At 34.8% G+C, this 19,658-nt stretch overlaps 1 protein-coding gene across 2 annotated transcripts; it reads right to left on the bottom strand.

Annotated features, from left to right (window-relative positions):
* Window positions 1-3,116: 3,116 nt before the first annotated feature.
* Window positions 3,117-9,989, bottom strand: LOC140887590 (uncharacterized). Of its 2 annotated transcripts, none has more exons than XM_073294931.1 (16): window positions 9,666-9,989; window positions 9,260-9,358; window positions 8,195-8,363; window positions 8,024-8,088; window positions 7,273-7,622; window positions 7,021-7,113; window positions 6,711-6,827; window positions 6,184-6,624; window positions 5,833-6,078; window positions 5,516-5,760; window positions 5,232-5,432; window positions 5,040-5,147; window positions 4,886-4,955; window positions 4,697-4,804; window positions 4,506-4,592; window positions 3,117-3,426 (listed from the first exon to the last, which is right to left on the bottom strand). In XM_073294931.1, the coding sequence occupies exons 5-15, from the start codon at window positions 7,582-7,584 to the stop codon at window positions 4,506-4,508; spliced, it is 2,028 nt and encodes a 675-aa protein (XP_073151032.1). In that variant the 5' UTR covers window positions 7,585-7,622; window positions 8,024-8,088; window positions 8,195-8,363; window positions 9,260-9,358; window positions 9,666-9,989; the 3' UTR covers window positions 3,117-3,426. The 2 variants fall into 2 exon arrangements, with proteins under 2 accessions (XP_073151032.1, XP_073151033.1); XM_073294932.1 differs by having other exon boundaries at window positions 9,160-9,358.
* Window positions 9,990-19,658: the final 9,669 nt, after the last annotated feature.

Genomic DNA, 19,658 nt, shown 5'->3' on the forward strand with positions numbered 1-19,658 from the left:
GGAGGGGTTGCACCATTGAAGATGTAAGACTTGCATAATATTTGATTTTCTTAGCTTAAATTCAAATGTAATTGTAGTCCAAAGTACATGCATAATATATATATATATATATATATATATATATATATATGGAAAATCAACATTGAATTTATACATATATATATATATATATATATTTATATGTATGTATAAATTCAATGTTGATTGTGGAATGAATAAAGAAACATTAATAAATGAATGATTTGCAGGTATTCTAAGGCAAGTGGGCAAAGCTTTGGCAGTGAGGGAGGGCAAACTTGTAGGCAGAATTACAAGTGTGGATCCAAAAATGAGCTCCAAGAAAAGTAACCACGACTTCCAATAATTACATGACAATTGTGTTATGAAGCTATAAAATATATTATAATAAAAACCACCATTACAGTGACTCATTACCCAAAGCTAGAGTGCATCTTCGTGTATTTGTAAACTGTCTTCAGTTGTGGTTACTTCGCTTCTTGTATTGTGCTAAAGAAGATTTGACTTGCCTGGAACTATATTGCTTTAAGTTTAACAAAGCTCACTACATATTACAACCTATTGGTACATACATATATATACATTACTGATTACAAAGTAGATACTTAAATAGGACAATTCGTACACTACCCATGAATATAATGGTCGTTGCTCTTTCCTTTAAACATCATCTCGAGTTTGAGTTTATAAAAGAGTTAGATGTCGAGAGACCATTGTTTATGCAAAGTGCATGATTTTTGGAAACCCGGGTCTAAAAATAAAATAAACTTTGATCGATATATACATCTTAAGTATTCATACAGGTCTGAGTCGAACCTCAAAATCTAGGCTCCTCAAAAATTAAAATTCAATTTTTCACCAATTTTCTCAAACATTAAAATTCAATTTTTTCATTGCCGGGATTTTTTTTAAAATAAACATGCGGAATTGCAACTCAAAATAGCTCAAACAATTTCCTATAGAATACACAAAATTCCAAGAAAATAATCTTTTATTAAGTGGGTATTTATATTCGAGTAAGAGTTGAAAGGCTTTCTCATAAGTTGATACGGAGTTTTTCTTCAAACATTTGTTAAAAAAGAATCAATAATAACTTTTTTTAGATATTGCTAATACTATGAAAAAAAATTTGTTCTTAAGCGACAAATTTACAAAAACATGAACCAAAAGCAAAACACAACTCCATATAAAACTTCCACGGAACTTTGTGTGCAATTATATTAGTAGTTAGAACTTGAAATTTCGGTTTGCAAATCATATTAGCTTAATTTATTTTTTGTTAAACTTAAAGCAATATAGTTCCAGGCAAGTCAAATCTTCTTTAGCACAATACAAGAAACAATACAAGAAGCTCGCTACATATTACAACCTATTGATACATACATATATATACACTACTGATTGCAAAGTAGATATTTAAACAGGACAATTTGTACACTGCCCATGAATGGCCGTAGCTCTTTCCTTTATACATCGTCTCGAGTTTGAGTCTTATAAAAGAGTTAGATGTCGAGAGGCCATTGTTTTATGCAAAGTGCATGATTTTTGGAAACCCGGGTCTAAAAATAAAATAAACTTTGATCGATATATACATCTTTAAGTATTCATACAGGTCTGAGTCGAACCTCAAAATCTAAGCTCCTCAAACATTAAAATTCAATTTTTCACCAATTTTCTTAAACATTAAAATTCAATTTTTTCATTGCCGGGATTTTTTTAAAAATAAACATGAGGAATTGCAATTCAAAATAGCTCAAACAATTTCCTATTTAACACACAAAATTCCAAGAAAATAATTTTTTATTAAGTGGGTGTTTCTATTCGAGTAAGAGTTGAAAGACTTTCTCATAAGTTGATACGGAGTTTTTCTTCAAACATTTGTTTAAAAAGAATCAATAATAACTTTTTTTAGATATTGCAAATACTACAAAAAATTTTTTGTTCTTAAGCGACAAATTTACAAAAACATGAACCAAAAGCAAAACACAACTCCATATAAAACTTCCACGGAACTTTTTGTGCAATTATATTAGTAGTTAGAACTTGAAATTTCGGTTTGCAAATCATATTAGCTTAATTTAATTTTTGTTAAACTTAAAGCAATATAGTTCCGGGCAAGTCAAATCTTCTTTAGCACAATACAAGAAACAATACAAGAAGCTCACTACATATTACAACCTATTGATACATACATATATATACACTACTGATTACAAAGTAGATACTTAAACAGGACAATTTGTACACTGCCCATGAATGGCCGTAGCTCTTTTCTTTATACATCGTCTCGAGTTTGAGTCTTATAAAAGAGTTAGATGTCGAGAGGCCATTGTTTTATGCAAAGTGCATGATTTTTGGAAACCCGGGTCTAAAAATAAAATAAACTTTGATCGATATATACATCTCAAGTATTCATACAGGTCTGAGTCGAACCTCAAAATCTAGGCTCCTCAAACATTAAAATTCAATTTTTCACCAATTTTCTCAAACATTAAAATTCAATTTTTTCATTGCCGGGATTTTTAAAAAAATAAACATGCGGAATTGCAACTCAAAATAGCTCAAACAATTTACTATTGAACACACAAAATTTCAAGAAAATCATCTTTTATTAAGTGGGTGTTTCTATTCGAGTAAGAGTTGATTCGCTTTCTCATAAGTTGATACGGAGTTTTTCTTCAAACATTTGTAAAAAAAGAATCAATAATAACTTTTTTTAGATATTACAAATACTACAAAAAAATTTTTGTTCTTAAGGGACAAATTTACAAAAACATGAACCAAAAGCAAAACACAACTCCATATAAAACTTCCACGGAACTTTGTGTGCAATTATATTAGTAGTTATAGAACTTGAAATTTCGGTTTGCAAATCATATTAGCTTAATTTAATCCAACAGCCACCCTTTGTTGATAAAAACCGATAGAATAAATTTTTATTTTTCAAAAATCAATATCCTTAATCATGAAAATACTCGAGCTTATCACACATGATAATTGACAAAAAAAAATATTGAGTCTTTTAAAAATTATATCGTAGATACCTAACTTAAAACAATTTATTAAAATATATATATAAAAAACAATTGATTAATAAAGAAAGAAATACTAAACTCCCAATACGAAAAAAATTATTTTAAAATTTTACAACGGGCATGTGCTTTAGACTGATGGGCAAACTGAAAGAACTATAAAGACCCTTGAATATATGCCATGGGTCTGCGCTTTAGACTTCAGTTCGCACTGGAGTGATCATCTACCTTTGGTGAAACTCGCCTACAATAACAGTTATTACAACATTTTGGGTATTTCACCATATGATGCTTTTTTATGGGAGAAAGTACCGATCACCGTTGTATTGGGATGAACTGGGAGAGAAGACCATCACCGGACCGGAGTTAGTTCATTCTGAAACAGCCCCGAAAAATAATACTCATTTTGCGTGTGATAATCAAACAATTAAGGTAATAACACAAAAAAAGATCTGTCTAATTACCTACCGAAAAAGAACTCATTCATGTTAAACTTTTTAGAAAGACAAAGCATGAGTTAGCCCAATAAGAAACATCACGTGTATCTCCAATCTCAACACATGAATAAATCATCAAGTTTTGATTCAAAAATCATACTATCCATGTCCACTCCATGATTGCAAAAATCTAGAAATGTCTCCATCAAACCACTCTTTTATATTCATTCCAAGATTCTCAACTAGTTCTTGTGCAAACTTCTTCATTAAATTACATATATTCTACACATATCAGGAATATATTAACAAAACCAAAAACAGCACCATGTTTACAAAACAGAAATTACTGTCACAAATAGCGCCAAAAACTCCCAAAACACCACCGAAATCCTGACTAAAACCTCCCAAACCAACCATGAAATCAGCCCAAAAAACTATTGAAATCTCTGCCCAAAACATACCTGAATGCAGTCCCCAAAACCGCCCTGAAACCAGCCCAAAAACAGCCCTCAAAACCGCGCAAAAACAGCCCACAATACCTCTATGAATGCATCCAAAAAACAGTCCACCAATTCTAAATACACTCCTGAATTCAGACCCCAAACGGCCCAGAAACAGCCCTCAAAAAGGCCACAAAACAGCCCACAAAACCTCCATAAATGCATCCAAAAAACAGTCCACTATTTCTAAATACACTAGTCCTGAATTCAGACCCCAAACGGCCCCAAAACAGCCCTCAAAACCGCACCAAAACATCACACAAAACCTCCATGATTGCATCCAGAAAATAGTCCGCCAAGTCTAGATTTACAAATAATTCCAAACATGAAAATACAAAAAATGCATGTCTATGTATAACACTAAATTTCACAAACCAAAGGGGCCCCAAAACAGCCATCTTTCTGCAAAATTTCATAACTAAATTACCTCGAAAATAAACCCAAAACCTATACCAAATTATCTCAATTGTATAAACGAAGACCGTATTATCACAGAAAAAGGCTGTGAATGTCCATACCTACTCATAAATATGATCTTGGATGCAATCGGCCAGCTCGGAGCGCACCTCATCAATTTCTTCCCGAGAGTACTCTTTTTTTGTGAACTGCGAACACACACATAAATTATATTAGAGAAAAACAACTAATGAATTTGTAAAATAATAAATACATAACTTAAAATTATTTCAGAAAAAAAAAATAATATTACTATGGATTGTAGTGAATCTCCCTCGATAGTTGCATCTATTTCAGTAATTTGTCTCATAAATCTCAATACGTAATAACCACATTGTTTTGCATCTGGTTGTCGAGGAGCCTATGTTAAAAAATGTCAAATTATTAATGACAAATATACAAATTAAAATATTAAATCTAATCTAAATATAAATGCGCATACCTGTATTACTTCCCATTGCACATGCTTTCTTCCTTTCCTCCCTTTGTTTGAGTTAAACAATCTTAACGACCTACGTATATAAATTGACAAGAGCTTATATATGAGTTTTCATTGAATATATTCAATGCTGAATAAAAATGGAATGTGAACTCACATTTCAACAACATATTTCCAATCCTCATCACGAATGCACTGACTTAAAGAATCAAACAGATAAACCACCTCCTTGTATGGTTCAATGACAGTGAGAATCCAATGACCACTATGCAAAAACACATAATTAGTGCATACAATTGACTTAATTGTTCAAAAAGAAATGTAAAATGATACTGTCTTTTTTACTCACCTGCTACAACTTGGTACCAAAACCAATTGATTTACTAATGCACCACTCAGCCTATACGCGAGAAAACTCGCCCTCTGGTTCAACCGTTCAGTTTTACCTGTTTTTTCGTATGTGGTTTTTTGCCAATTCGGGATGCTGTGTGGATTTACAAATCTGAATTTATCAATCTTGTTTTCTTTCACCACCTTTTGATAAAGATACCTACCAAATTAAATGCTTATTATATACTAATAATAATAAACTAATAAAAGAACAAACAATGTTTAAGTTAATCGAAGACTTACCATACGTAGACAACTACACAATTTCCGGTAATTGCCTTCAAGTGATACAAAGGACTGATGTCCTCAAGATGCAAGTTAAGTTCATAATCATCCTCAAATACCTCATGATCTAAAAGAAAAGACAATTTCCTTCCATTGTCAAGAGCATGCTTACAATAACAGTACAACAGGCGCACTGATCTTGGCACATTTGATGCCAAATCCTTTTTGCTTTCTTCACGAGCAGTTTTCTTCCTCAAACGATTCTAATAATTGTAATTGTAAACATGTTAGCAGCAATTCATAAATATTTCATCAGTTCATAAATACACATTTACCTCGTGCAACACTGTCAATTGTTTTGGCCAAGCCACATGTGTTTCTACAGCATCACCAACAATTTCACATTCATTGGGAATCGGAACTGACAAACGTGCTGATTTTTGTTGTGCTTTGTCAATGGATACACACATGCAATTTTGTGGTAATGGAACACCATGAAGCAATTTAGATGCTCCATTGACCTCGACAACTGTTGCATAAGCAACATCCGTGCCAGATTCCAATGTTAAAACTGGTTTTCCCTACAAGTTAGACAGTCGTGTCAATGAATTGTACCAACTCTTTTTCAATATCTTTTTTTTAATAAAAATGAAGTAATATATATAACTGAAAAAATAACAGCATACCTGTAAAGCAGTAGATTTATCCACAATTTGTATGTCAACATGATCCAAATCTACATCACTATGGAAACTCTTTTCGACTTTCAATTGGTTTTCATTCAAGTGTTGTAACTTTACTGAGCAACTGCCTTTGTCATCAATCTCACTGTCACATCCACCTTTTTTGTAGACAATTGCTTCTAGTTTCTTTATCCGTTCATCTTGTTCTGAGATTAATTTCTTAACCTCAATTGACTCATTCTTTTGCTCAATCATTAGATCTCTGTCAACACCGTCATTCCTCCATATTCTACCAACATTAAAATATAATGTTGGAGTGATATGACCTCCAATAGCTCTCACATGACCACCACGCTCTCCTGAATCGAGTGCTTTCGTAAGGATGTCTTCTTTCGGCCCTGTAATTTGCAGTGTTCCCTCATGCTTTTTTTGCATGTAATCATCCTGTCATCCACATGAAATAAAAAAATAATTACTTTACAAGGTTTTATTGAGATAATATAATTGATTGTTATGTATTCTTTGCTTACAATCTTGTCCACTGTCATGTTCAACTCATCGCCATCGAATGCCCCTTCTTTATTAACTCGACCTTTCTTCCAAATAATCGCCCTATTGATCTCATCATCGTCACATAATTCATTTGCCTACGAACAAAAAAAAAAACAATATATGTCAAATATTCATTTGCCCACAAACAAGAACGATCCAATGTACATGAATTATTGCATAATGTCTCAAATACCTCATGGTCACATTATTGTTATATCACAAATACACACTGAAATGATAGGCAAGACAATTAAAAATTCAAAGACATTAATTTTGAAAAATACTTACTGTTTCTTCAGCATTGCGTGCATATCCTTTTCGAGAAAGGCGATGGGGGTATATGTTATGCTTTCTCCGCTCATTCCGTTTATCACTCAGCAACTAGTCAAGTGAAACATTCAATATATCAAATTATAATAATTTCTCAAATACCTCATGGTCACATTAATTCTCAAATACTTATAAAGGTTTCTCGACATCTTCAAGTAGCTTATTGAATTGGTTTGAATGCTCAGCATAACTATCATATACAACATATACCATATCTATAGGTTCCTCGTCACAAGATTTGTGCTCATCTTGCCTGACTCGATCATTATCATTCGTTGAGTTCCCTGTCGTAGATCTTTCCCCATGCCATATCCATGTACGATATGTCAAATCTATACCATTGTAATACAAATGTGCCCTTATAATATCAACATTTTTCTTTTTCAGATTACCACATCTTGCACATGGGCAAGGTATTGCATCAGGATGGTTAGCGTTTTTCAGCGCAAACTTCAAGAAAGACTCTACTCCAACATCATATTCTTGTGATAGTCTATTCTTTGACATCCACTCTTTATCCATTCTTGGTACAACTACTCAGCCAACAATGAACCAAACCCCTTCAAAACAGTTTAAATAATATTAAAAAAAATTCTTAACACAACCTCAACTTTGAAATAATAACAAAACAGGCATAGTAAATTTAATTAGCAACTTCATTCTTCCTTATAGTGAATCATTGTAATACCATATATATCTGATTTTGTTAATTAACATGCAATATACAATCACCATGACACACTTAAAACAAACCAGCTGGATAATTTTAAAATTTTAGAAAGATTTTAGTATCATATATCTCTTAATTTTATGACAAAAACCAGCTGGAAAAAATTTTGTACACAAAGAAATGCTGAAATTTGCATCCCTCTGCCGAGAAAGTAGAAAAATAAAGATAAACAGCATAAATTAACATGCAAATGAAAAAAACTGTTCACAAATAAAAATGCAATTAACATACCTCGGTCAAAGTTCCTGCATTTTTTAAGAACTTCAGAATGCTGAGTTCTCGGCTATATTAAGTACCTGCCGTGCACGTGACATTTAATATTTATAAACATTTTCTAATAAATTAAGCACCGACAATTTATAAAATGTTGATGAGTTTTTCGATCAAGGTAATCAGCATTACCTCTTTCATGTTTCGTGAAAGACATCTTTGTAGCCATCAATGGCAGAATCAAACGAACCTCCTCGACCAACTTGGCTTCAAACAAATGCAATATTTCCTTCGCTCCTTGGAGTGCTTTTAGATGCTCAAACTTTCTTGGATCTTTATATACTACCTGAAATTTCTTTAGCTGCAAATGAAATTTCAAATCCGTGTTAGAGACACAAATCTTGATTATTTATATATGGCTTGAAAGTGGAATGGCCTCGTCCATGATTTAAGTTGCAACTCCGACATTGAAAACTGTTGAAGCTTATAAGATTCAGACCATATATCTGCACGTTCCAATTTCTGCACTCTACTATAAAGTGGACAAAAATCATCTGTGTTATACTTAACGAACAAGTAGGCAGTAGCATGAATCAGCGACTTCAAACCTTTAGAATCAATTTCTATTTTAAATTTAAAACCTGATTACCGAAGTTCAAGAAACTATAAAGTGCAAATGATAATTGCAAGCAAAAGAAAGTAAAAAAAAAAAAAAAAACAGAAGGAAAAACTAAAAAGGAATAAGAGATACATCATATGATGTTTTCTTCTTACTCTTCGAATTCACACATTCATCCACTACTATTGAGTTAACTCAGTTAGAAATACAAAAAAGCTCTACTAATACATTATTTCAAATCAAGATATTATATGCTTATTATTGGAATCAGGAATTAAGCCAATCGATCAAATCTATATAAATGTCTCATCAACTACAAAATTTCAACGACTGTGATGCCAAAAAAACCTCTTGAAATCAGGATTTCAGCATAAGCAATGATCTTGTTCGTTTGGTTCAGAGCAGATTGAGATTTAAAACCTTATCCCAACAGATCAACAAAATATAAGCATAATTGTAATCAAATGTATCTTGAAATCAGGAATCAAATACGTAAGAAGCAAAATATCAAGCTAAAAACATTGTGGGGACATATTACATTGCATGACTAGTTATGTGAATATCTTTTATTTGCAGAAAAGCAACGTTAGATATACTCAGGCAAGAGAAAGCATCGTCGTTCATCGAAGGCCTCGTACCCTTTGGCAAATTTAACCGGCTGTGGACTTGTAGTGAAACTCATCAATTGTAGAATAAACCAGTCCTGCCCTTCTGATTAAAGCGATTCCATAATTTCTCTGTCAAGAATCAAGATCAAAACATTGGTTAGTACTTAGGAAGCAATCGTTGGTTGCTTCTTGTAAAATCTCTCCAAAACATGATAGACAGGATTAATAGACATTGAATCGTTGGTTGCTTCCTGCGCACTGAAAAATGGGAAAAAAACTCATATATAGTCGAGACAAAATTGTGACCGACATAACCACCAAGAATAAGGACATACGCAGTACTCATCAATCGAACCCAAACCCAGAAAATTCAATCTTCAACTAAGTCGACTTTCTTGAAAGAAAGCTATCCACAAGGTCGTTCAAGAACCCTAACCTGGTATTGTACGGTAGCAATGGCGGCCAAGGCAGAGAAAAAGCTAACGGAGAAGAAGCCCGCTGCAGAGATAGCTCCGGCTGAGAAGACCCAAAAATCGCGAAGAAGCTCCCGAAGGAGGGAGGCGCCGCCGCCGGAGATAAGAAGAAGAAGCGGATGAAGAACGTGGAGAATTGGAGGAAGAGGCCCAGAGATTTGGGGCTTAGGTCAGTTAGAGGAGAAAATGTGTTGTGTGTTGGATCGATCCAATTGGGGGAAAAATGACATTTGTAAGACAAAAAAAATTAATTAAAAGAGAACGGTTTTACTTTATTTTAAGACCACGGTCTAAAAAACCGTGGTCTTTGATTCCAAAAAATATGCACATTTCCAGCTTCATTCTCGTTCTCATTTTGCTGAGCAACGAGAATGAAGCTGGAAATGAGAATGCTGGACATTTGGCATAGATTCAAATGATGAAGAAGACTCTTAGGCGTTTCTTAACCTTTTATTTTCTTATTTAGCTCTGATTAAGTTGTATTAGGCTTATTTTTATGTTTGTTTTCTTGCTTGCCCTGGTTAATAAAAAATTTATCAAAGTTTCCTTTTGCTCTTTGTTCATTTATTGTTTATCTGTTGATGTTGTTCCTCCCGTGTTGCCAACATCTTATGACAACACAATAATCTGACATGATCAAATTTAGAGGGAGCATCTGATAATCATTTTGCTTTGTTTTTTTTCCAGAAAGACAAAAAAAGAGGAGATTAAAAGGAAATTATATCTTGAATCAAGCTTCTGACTCCCTTTAAGAAGGGCAAGAACAATCTTAATGTGGTGGCCTTCAACAGAAAGTGGTTCATCTTCATCACGACGAAATTCCTGTTATTATAATATGCGAAAAATCAATGAGGGATAGGGTAAGCTAGTTGACTTGAGCCCACCACCGGCAAATGTCATCACAGTGCGAACCACCAAGCGCCCAAAATTGATGTTGGCAGAAGTGACTATCGCAAATAGAGTGAGAGCTTGGCCTCGAGTCACCACAATTAAATTTGAGGAGGGAGTCCAGTTCATCACGACCAACGTCTTGTGAAGCATGTAGTAAAAAGATGTAAGGCGAGCAGCAAAAAGTTGAAGGGGTCCAAGAGGGAACTTCTTCACTGCACCCCTCGGTAAGAATAGTAGTGATGGTATCCAGATAAGAATCCACACTATCTTCAACACAATCCAAAGTTCCATAAAAGATTGTTTATAGTTGAGGGGTTGAAGTCATACAACCGACCTCGCACAAAGACACGTCCGAACTTACTGGAGTCTTCATTACCAACAGTGGCAGTAAGGTTACAGTAGAACTCATGGACCGGAGAAGCACAATAGGGAACCACACCAATCACTATGGATAGAAGACCTCGATCCATCAAGAAGGTCACCATATTGTACTTGTCCAAGGAGGTATGATCCAGGTTCCGCTCATCAATCAATCCGCGAGATTCAAAGAGTGGCCAAAGGGCAGCAGTATCACCAATATAGAATTTTTCATAAAAAGAGTTGGGGAGATCATACACATCTTCAGATTCAATGTTGTCGTCATCAGTGTGAGCAACATCGTCATCACAAACATCTGACTCAATAGAATGTTCAGATGAAGAATCGGACTATTCTTGTAATGCCCCAAAAATATTTAATTTGAGATTTTACGGAATTTTGAATTTAAATTCCGAGTTTGATAAATTGAAGGACTGAATTGAAGTTTGAAAATTGGGCAAGGAATGAATTGCAATTTTAAGATTTTCTAGGGACTAAAGTGAAATTTTTCCTAGACAAACTCATTAAATGAGTTTTAATGAGGGATATCATTATCATTATCATTATCATCATCATCTACATTTCCAGTAGAGAAGGGGGTAAGAAGAACCAACACCATTTTTGTTCACTTCAAACTCCGATCCGAAGTCATCCGCCGGGTAGAATTCAAAGATAATCGCATATTTGCGATCCTTGCGACGAGAGTTATGTTTTGACGTAAGTTTTATGAAATTATACCAAGTTCTAATTTTGGGATGATGTTAGATTCGTGATTTGAGTTGATAAACATGTTCTTGAGTTGATAGAGATAGTATATCTAAGACGGTTTGTGAAAATACCATCGTTTGAACATTTTTCCAATTTTAATGGAATTTTCGAAAATGCTACTGTTGGGGACTGTATAATCTCAAAAATTTGGTGATGGTTTGAGGATGATTTGAGTTGATATTGATGAATAATGATGTTCAGGATTTTTGGAAATACCCGACTTTTAACCGTGATGCCGTCGGTTTGAGTTTTGATGAGCTATTGGGTATTTGAATTGAATTAAGCATTAAAATGAAATCTTGAAGATGATATTGAGCATGTATATTATCCATTTCAGATTTGAATTGGAGATTATCAAATTGGAGTTATAAGAATTCGAGTTGTTGAGAATTCGATCGAGGTTTGGTTTGATTTTGTATTGAAAATATTGATAATTGATCGAATGGAAATTTATATGAGCTTGTATTGTGCAGCTTTGCAGTTGAACATTTCGAAAAACCGAGAATTGAAGGTATGAGCATATGAGGAAAAATGGGATTGAACCTCGAGATGAGTTGAATTCTCGAGTCCCGAGAAAAATCCCACATTTTACTTATTACATGTTGTTGATTGGATTATGTGATTCGATTCTTGTATTTTGATTGATGACATAACTATATTTTGATGTTGCTTGATGATTGTCGATATTTGCTGCTATGCCATTTACATGAATTGATTTACATGCATATGATTGAGATGATTTTTGAAACGAGCATTAGCAAGAGCAAGCTATGTTGATATACGTATATTGCATCATCGCATTCATATTGAGCCAGCTTTATTTCAAAATTGATAGCATTGATGTCGAGATCGGATACAAATCTTGATGCCGAGGTCGGATACGAACCTTGATGTCGGGTCGGATACGAACCACGAGGAGTTGATATACCTATACCGAGATCAGATACGAATCTTGATGTCGGGGTCGGATATGAACCTCGATGATTGATGCCCGTTATTTCAAGACAACATATTATTGAACATGCATTTCATGAAATATTATTTATTTTGAAATAGCATTGATTTAATTTTATCGATTTTGAAATGCATTTATTTCGGGATGTTTGATGATTATATGATTCCGTTGTTCATACTTCTGGGTTATTTTAGCAGGTTGTGTTGATTTTATCCCGAGGAGTCAAATATTTGTATTTTGAGAAATGTTGCATTTTAATCTCATTTTTATGGTTTTGAACTCTTTTTGGATTGTATGTTGTAACCATGTATCGAGATTTTGAGTTTCCGGGTTTTTGGAATTTTTGAGCAGATTTTGAGAAAATAGGCAGTAGGTGCCATTTTTCAGGAAAAGCAGAAGCGTCTTTTTCCCGCAGAGGCTTGGAGAACAGAAAGCTGGGTTTCTGGAGTGAGGCCGCTTTTGTGCACGAGCTTGCGCAGAAGCAGGCGTACTTCTGCGCGTTGATGCGTAGAAGCGCATGTTGATGCTCTTCTGCACATCAACATGTGCTTCTGCGCATGTCCATGCACAGAAGCACATGGTTCATGCGCTTCAGAGCATGATTATTTTTTAAAAAAAATTTGTCCCGGAATAGTTAAGATGAAGAACTTGTAGATTTAGAAGGTCGATTATCAGCGAAATCCTAAGCCATTTCAGCATCGGGATCATCATCTGATGCAGAGGAAGTGGGCCTGGAAGGTTATAATGACAAAAATTCAAATTTGTTTCCCTTTTAATTTTTCACCATATTATATCAAAAGCATGGAACAACTGCACCAGCCTAGATATTCACAATAGAATGCAAGTTCATGTACTAAGGGTGTCTAAAACATAGTGAATAATAACAAAAATACAGTAACAATGAATGAGATATGTTTACGATGGTGATGTTTGCATCTGATGTTTGTAACATCGCCTAGAAACATTGTAGTTCTTTAAATATTTGAGAAACACTACACACTTATTTTTCCATAAATTCTATTTATTGATTCAGAAGTGGTAGCTTGCACACTGTAAGAACGGTTTTCATAGGACTCCCGTACGTAGTTTTTTTCCATTTTCTTCCGAAATTAGATGTGATAGACAATTGTATCCACTTTTCTCTGATTAACTCACATATAAATTTTTCTAAGTCACTTTTCACATAGAACAAGATCATGGAGTGCACAAACATTCCTCAACTACTTAGTGACTTAAGTGAGTGATTATACCTTTTCCTTTTAAGATGACGAGAAACCTAACGTCCGAGTTTTCAAATCCTGGCGGCGATGATCCGGTGGCCGAACCTGAACCACCGGACGAAGGGGAAGAAATCCTACACTGCGGCTTTCCTTGCTTCTTCTCCTCAACTTTGAAAAAAAGTTTTCTCAGCGGTGACGATGTGATCGAAGCCAAGCCTATGATGTTGTATAAAAATGTTCCAGGGATCTTCTTCTCCAAGGAGGAATTGGTTGACATGGATAAAGCTCTTCCCTTTGCACTCATCGGTAAATTGCCAACCAGGGATAAAACGTTGCAATCGTTTTTTTGCTGTAGGGTTTTCTGGCCCATACAACGTGAAGTTCTTGAGACCTGGGTTTTTGTTCATTGATTTTAAACTAGAGGAGGACATGACCCGATTTTGGGTCAAGGGTCGATGGTTTCTTCATGGTCATGTTCTACGAGTTTTCAATTGGACCTCGAAATTTGATTATCAACGTGAATGTTCAATTGTACCAGTATGGGTGCCTTTCCCTGAATTGCCAATATCTCTATTCGACAAGAAGCACATGTTCTCGGTGGCCAGCCTCGTTGGAAAGCCTCTGAAGATGGATGAGCCAACCTCGAAGGGTGAACGATTAGCATTGGCTCGTGTTTGTGTAGAGGTTGATTTAGTAAAGCCTTTACACGACAAAATTTTCATTGGAATGGATAAAAACATCATGGAGCAGCGGGATTTTTAAGAAAATTTGCCCAAGTATTGTGTAGATTACTGCCATGTTGGACATGATTTCAGTGAATGCTATGCTCATTGGAAAAATCTTAAACCATCGCCCAAACAAGTGATTCCTAAAGGTGATTTACGTGATGTTATTAACAAAAAATATGCTGTTATTCCTGAAAATAGGTTGACAGAAGCAGCTCCTTCGGATCTTGAAAATCATCAGACTTCGGATGTTTAAATTAAAAATTTTATGTTCAATTTGATGAAGTAAAAATTACTTAAATATTTAAGTAAAGCCCTTTTTTTAATTGATGAAGTATAAAGTACATTTTACTTCGTTAGTTTTATAACCTTAGTAAATAACTATATATTACTTCGGCAATAGTGATCGCCGAATTAAAAAAATAGCGAAGTAATATGCAAAATTTTTACTAGTGACCAAGTGTCAAGTATTAGGAAAAAAAATAACAAAATAATGAGAATGCATAAAATTTATTAATTTATTTAGAATTTACTTGGTAGCATATTCCATGAACTTTATGGTTTGTAATACTCATCAAATGTTTGAAAAAAAATTATTTTATTTAATTAAGTTATTTATTGACTTTTTTAAAAATATTTTGGGGAGAATAATAATAATAAAATTAAGTTTAAATTAAACTAATCACCTACTATTTTAGGAGTGTGAAAGAAATGGTGTACGTAGTTTGTTATGTAAAATAGGCAGTGTTGTACGTTGTAACACTAAAGACAACACAGTGCATCGAAAATTTAAAGCGTAAATAAAACACAAGTAAATAATTTTGCACGAGTATAAAAACTCGTGCGGGTGCCTTAGGGCTAAATATCAATAGTAAACATAAGATCAGTCTTACAAAGTAATCCTAGTGATTTTATAAAAAATCATTAAATCCTAAATTTCTCAACAAGTTGAGAAATCAAACTTGCATCCTAAATAAATCAGAGTAAAAAACAATAGATGCAACTCCCGTAGCCTAAATTGAAGAAACACAAAATATCTTCAACAACACAGTTTTCAGAGTATTGTCTCTGATGTCTTCAACACGAACAGCAACACGGGGACAAGCAACAACGAAGGTTGCAAAACCTTGCTTCAGATTCTTCAAATTCTTCAACAGAATTCTTCAGAGATTGAGCAGCGAATTGAACGTCTGAAGCCTTGCCTTTATTGTGCGTGAAACACTTCTTTTATAGATTGGAATCCAAGTCTTGAATGTTTTCTTAGATAGAGTCCTACATGAATAAGAAAACCTGTTTAAGTAGGAATAAAACTCTATTAAATCTAGAAAATCATATCTTGATAATATCGAATAATATTATATCTAATAATTACCTTATCAAGACAATATTTTTGCATGGCAAATATATATCTTACGATATTCGAAATATTCAAACACGATTTTCCAAATATCTTAACTTGTATAGAAAGCAAAATAAAATAATATCAATTAATATAAGGGGCCGAAATTTCAAGGAATAAAATTTCTTTCAATCTCTTCTTTTTTACTTTCTGCACAAAACATTGCACAAGTAGGAATAAACATAAACTCCCCCTGAGTTTAAAAATCCTTCTCCCCCTAAATTGTAAGTCTCCCCTCTGAAATGTTGTCCCTCGTGTTGGCAATACCAAGGATAACACGAACCATGAGTTAGGGATTCTATCAGAGCATAAGAGGGTTAGAAGGTGTTAGCCTACTTTGAATATAATAGATCAATAAGCACATAACTAGAGCAAACAAAAACAGTTATATTAAACAAAAGGATGAAGCGAAGCAAAAATTAGGGAAAAAAGCAAAATCTAAAACTGATCACTATCACTATGTGAACCCTCTGGATCAGTAGTTTCCTCATCATCATTTTTAGTCCCAGATGGACCAGCTTCATCAGCTTGTGCACTATCTCTCCCTGTTTGGCCAGAAATGCCAAGTTGTCATTGACAATTAGCCAAGATCATGCTGTAGAAGGCAATGTCTTCCTGTGATTGAGCAATCTTCTCCTCAGCACGAGTCATTAAGAGCTGAATAGTAGCAGCGGTAAATTACAGATGAGTAGATAGAGGCACTATTTCTTTAGTGTTGTCACCCATGTTGGCAACACCGGGTGCAACATCAGCAGGATCAACAATAGCATTGTGACTAAATTCACTCCAAGGAAGATCAATCTTCCTATTTCCTTTCAGAAGTGCAGTTGCGATCTTCAACTCGTCAGGTTGATCAGTTAGCTCTTCAGTTATGTTGCGTATGAACCCTTGAGATTCCAAAATGCCATAGACCAAGGATGGGAACGGTAGCTTGGTAGATTTGAGACCTCCATCAGCAAACTGGAGCACGGTCTTGAATACCAGCTTCCCAAAATTGAAAGGACTCCCAGTCCCAATTATGGCATGAAGAACAAACGCCTGGGGCCTTGTAATCACGGTAGAGTTTGAAGAGGGAGTCCAGTTCCTTATGTCTGTCTTGTGCAGCACAGAGTAAAATGACGTGACTTTAGCTGCAGAAAAATGGTCAGTGAAGCTTAACTGATAAATATTGGTACTGGTTTTTGAGGAAATATTTGCTCGATCAATCTTCTTTTCCAGAGCTCATCACATAAGGACTTCAAAGTTAAGAATGCTTGACTTGAGGAAAATTATAGGATGGGTGACCCCTGGAAATTTTCTGATCAGGGTGCGTGTGAGTGAGGAATAAGCACGCTGAAAAGATTTGTCTTGATACATTGAGGATAGTGGTCGAATCTGGGACATTAAAAGAACACTGAGAAGGGATGGAGAGTGTAAAACAAACTAAGGTGAGGTTACTTAACCTTAAGTTTGAGAATCTTAGGATGGAAGAATCTAAAAACATCACTTCCTATGACCAGCGTCTTCATGAGATTGCCACTGGAGCCTTTTGTCTGGAAGATCCTATATCGAATGAAAGAATTGTCAACAAATTCCTTCGGTCATTGCCTGAACAATTCAATGGAAAAATCTGGGCTTTAGAAGAAGTAAAAGACACATCAAAACTTAGATTGACTGAATTGATAAGCATCCTCCAGGTGTTCTAAATGAACATTGGCTCACAAAAAAAAAAAAGGAAAATGGAAATCGATTTCATTAAATCGTGTCTTCACACCTCTTCTAGACATATTTTCAATTCTAAAAAAAACAACACATCAGATTTTTGTTTATAAATCTTATGTACCATATATGATGATGCCCGGGAACAACCAGATAGTCAGGGTGGGCAGTTGTTTGGGCAAAAGCTTGGTAGGGCTCTGACAGGTACAAGCCTGGTGGATAGATGATAAGTTTTTTGTTCTCTGAGCTCTTGTAGTGACCCTGTATTGAATCACCTACTAACTGACAACTATAACATGCATTAATCTTAATTAAAACATAAATACTTAACATAGTAAAACATGCGGAAACATAACCCATAATTTATATATCAAACTTAATAAAATAGTTCAAAGCTTAAACTTAGTAGTGATACAACCATATCGAAAAGACTTTAAATAAAACTGTCTAAAACATTATACAACTATATCGGATCCTGCTGTATAAAATGTCCACTGAAAGCTCCTGCTCCTAGTCCTGCCTCGAACTACCAGCTCCATCCATCCTGCGACCTGCCCCGTGGAATGGGGTGTCCAAGATAATAACTAGGACGTGAGAGATTAACGCCCAGTGCATAAACATGAGTAAACATATGTATATGATGCATGCAATCGTGATGACGGGTAATAAGTCATCTGAAAGTCATGATAATAACCGGCGCCAATGAGTGCTGTGACCGCACAGATCAAATCTCTGGGTACAACCACACTCGCCTAGAACCCCCCATTATAACGGTACATCCGGTTCTAGAATATCTCTTAGAACCCCCCGCTATAGCGGTACATCCGGCTGTAGACTAAATACAGGTATAACAAAGGAATAAGCTCAACGTGTATGCGCACATGACATATGAATATGGAAAGCAGTAAACCATACATCATGCCACAAAAATGAAACATATAAACATGTATACTCGCTGGAAATCTCAGTCAATGTATACGTACCTCTAAGCTTTCTTGTGGAGATTTCGTACAACGATAGCTATCAGATGATGATCTTAATGGCATCTTTCGAAGTGTTGTACGAGAAGAGATGAAAATCTCTTTTTGTAATGAGATGAATTTCTGTGTCACCTGAGTTAGGACCAGATTTGATTCGAGGTTCAAATGGATAGATGAAGAATTATCAGACAAGATTAACAATGGCTTAGGAAAGATAGACGAAGTATTCGAATTTCAGATGCAGATCTCTGTGTTTTGATCATGGAGACCGAGTAATTCGGAAGAATTATTCTTTCAGAGGTTTTTTCTGATTCGAGAAGAGAGAGATCGTCTCCGAGTTTGACTGATTCTTAGGAGATTCTGAAGAGGATAGGCAATCTTGCCTTTAGACGTACGTTTGTTCCGTCTCTTTCTGGTATTCACGAGGTATTTCCATCTGTTATTGCGGAATATCACCAGATTCTTCTTATGTTTTTCTACCATCGAGATCGATTATAGTGAGTCATTGAGTTGCTTCGACCGATTCAGAGTTTCGACTGAAATGAGAAGCAACTCCGTAACAACCCGATTCAGTTGTGATAGTGAAGTGGAGCCGATCTGGATTTGAAGAAGAGATTTTTGAGACAAAATTCGATTGGAGCAGAAATTTTTCTAGACTTTTTCTGAGAAGTAAATTCTTATTGCAGTTTTGGATATTATCCCTTATCTTCTGAGATTGAACCGTATTCGATTTCGAGGACGAAATCAGTTCTTAGAGGGGGAGAATTGTAACGCCCCAAAAATTATCCTAATTGATATTATAGGAGATTAAGATTGATAATCGGAGATTTAGGAATTTGAGGATTCTATTGATATTCAGGGACCGATTTGCAATTTTTGAATAATTCAGGGGCCAAATGCAAAAATGAGATAAATATATATACTTGGCCCTTATTTTAGTTGACAAAGTCTCCATCTTATTCC

The sequence above is a fragment of the Henckelia pumila genome, chromosome 3 (assembly GCF_033568475.1).
Source record: "Henckelia pumila isolate YLH828 chromosome 3, ASM3356847v2, whole genome shotgun sequence".
Lineage (NCBI taxonomy): Eukaryota > Viridiplantae > Streptophyta > Magnoliopsida > Lamiales > Gesneriaceae > Henckelia > Henckelia pumila.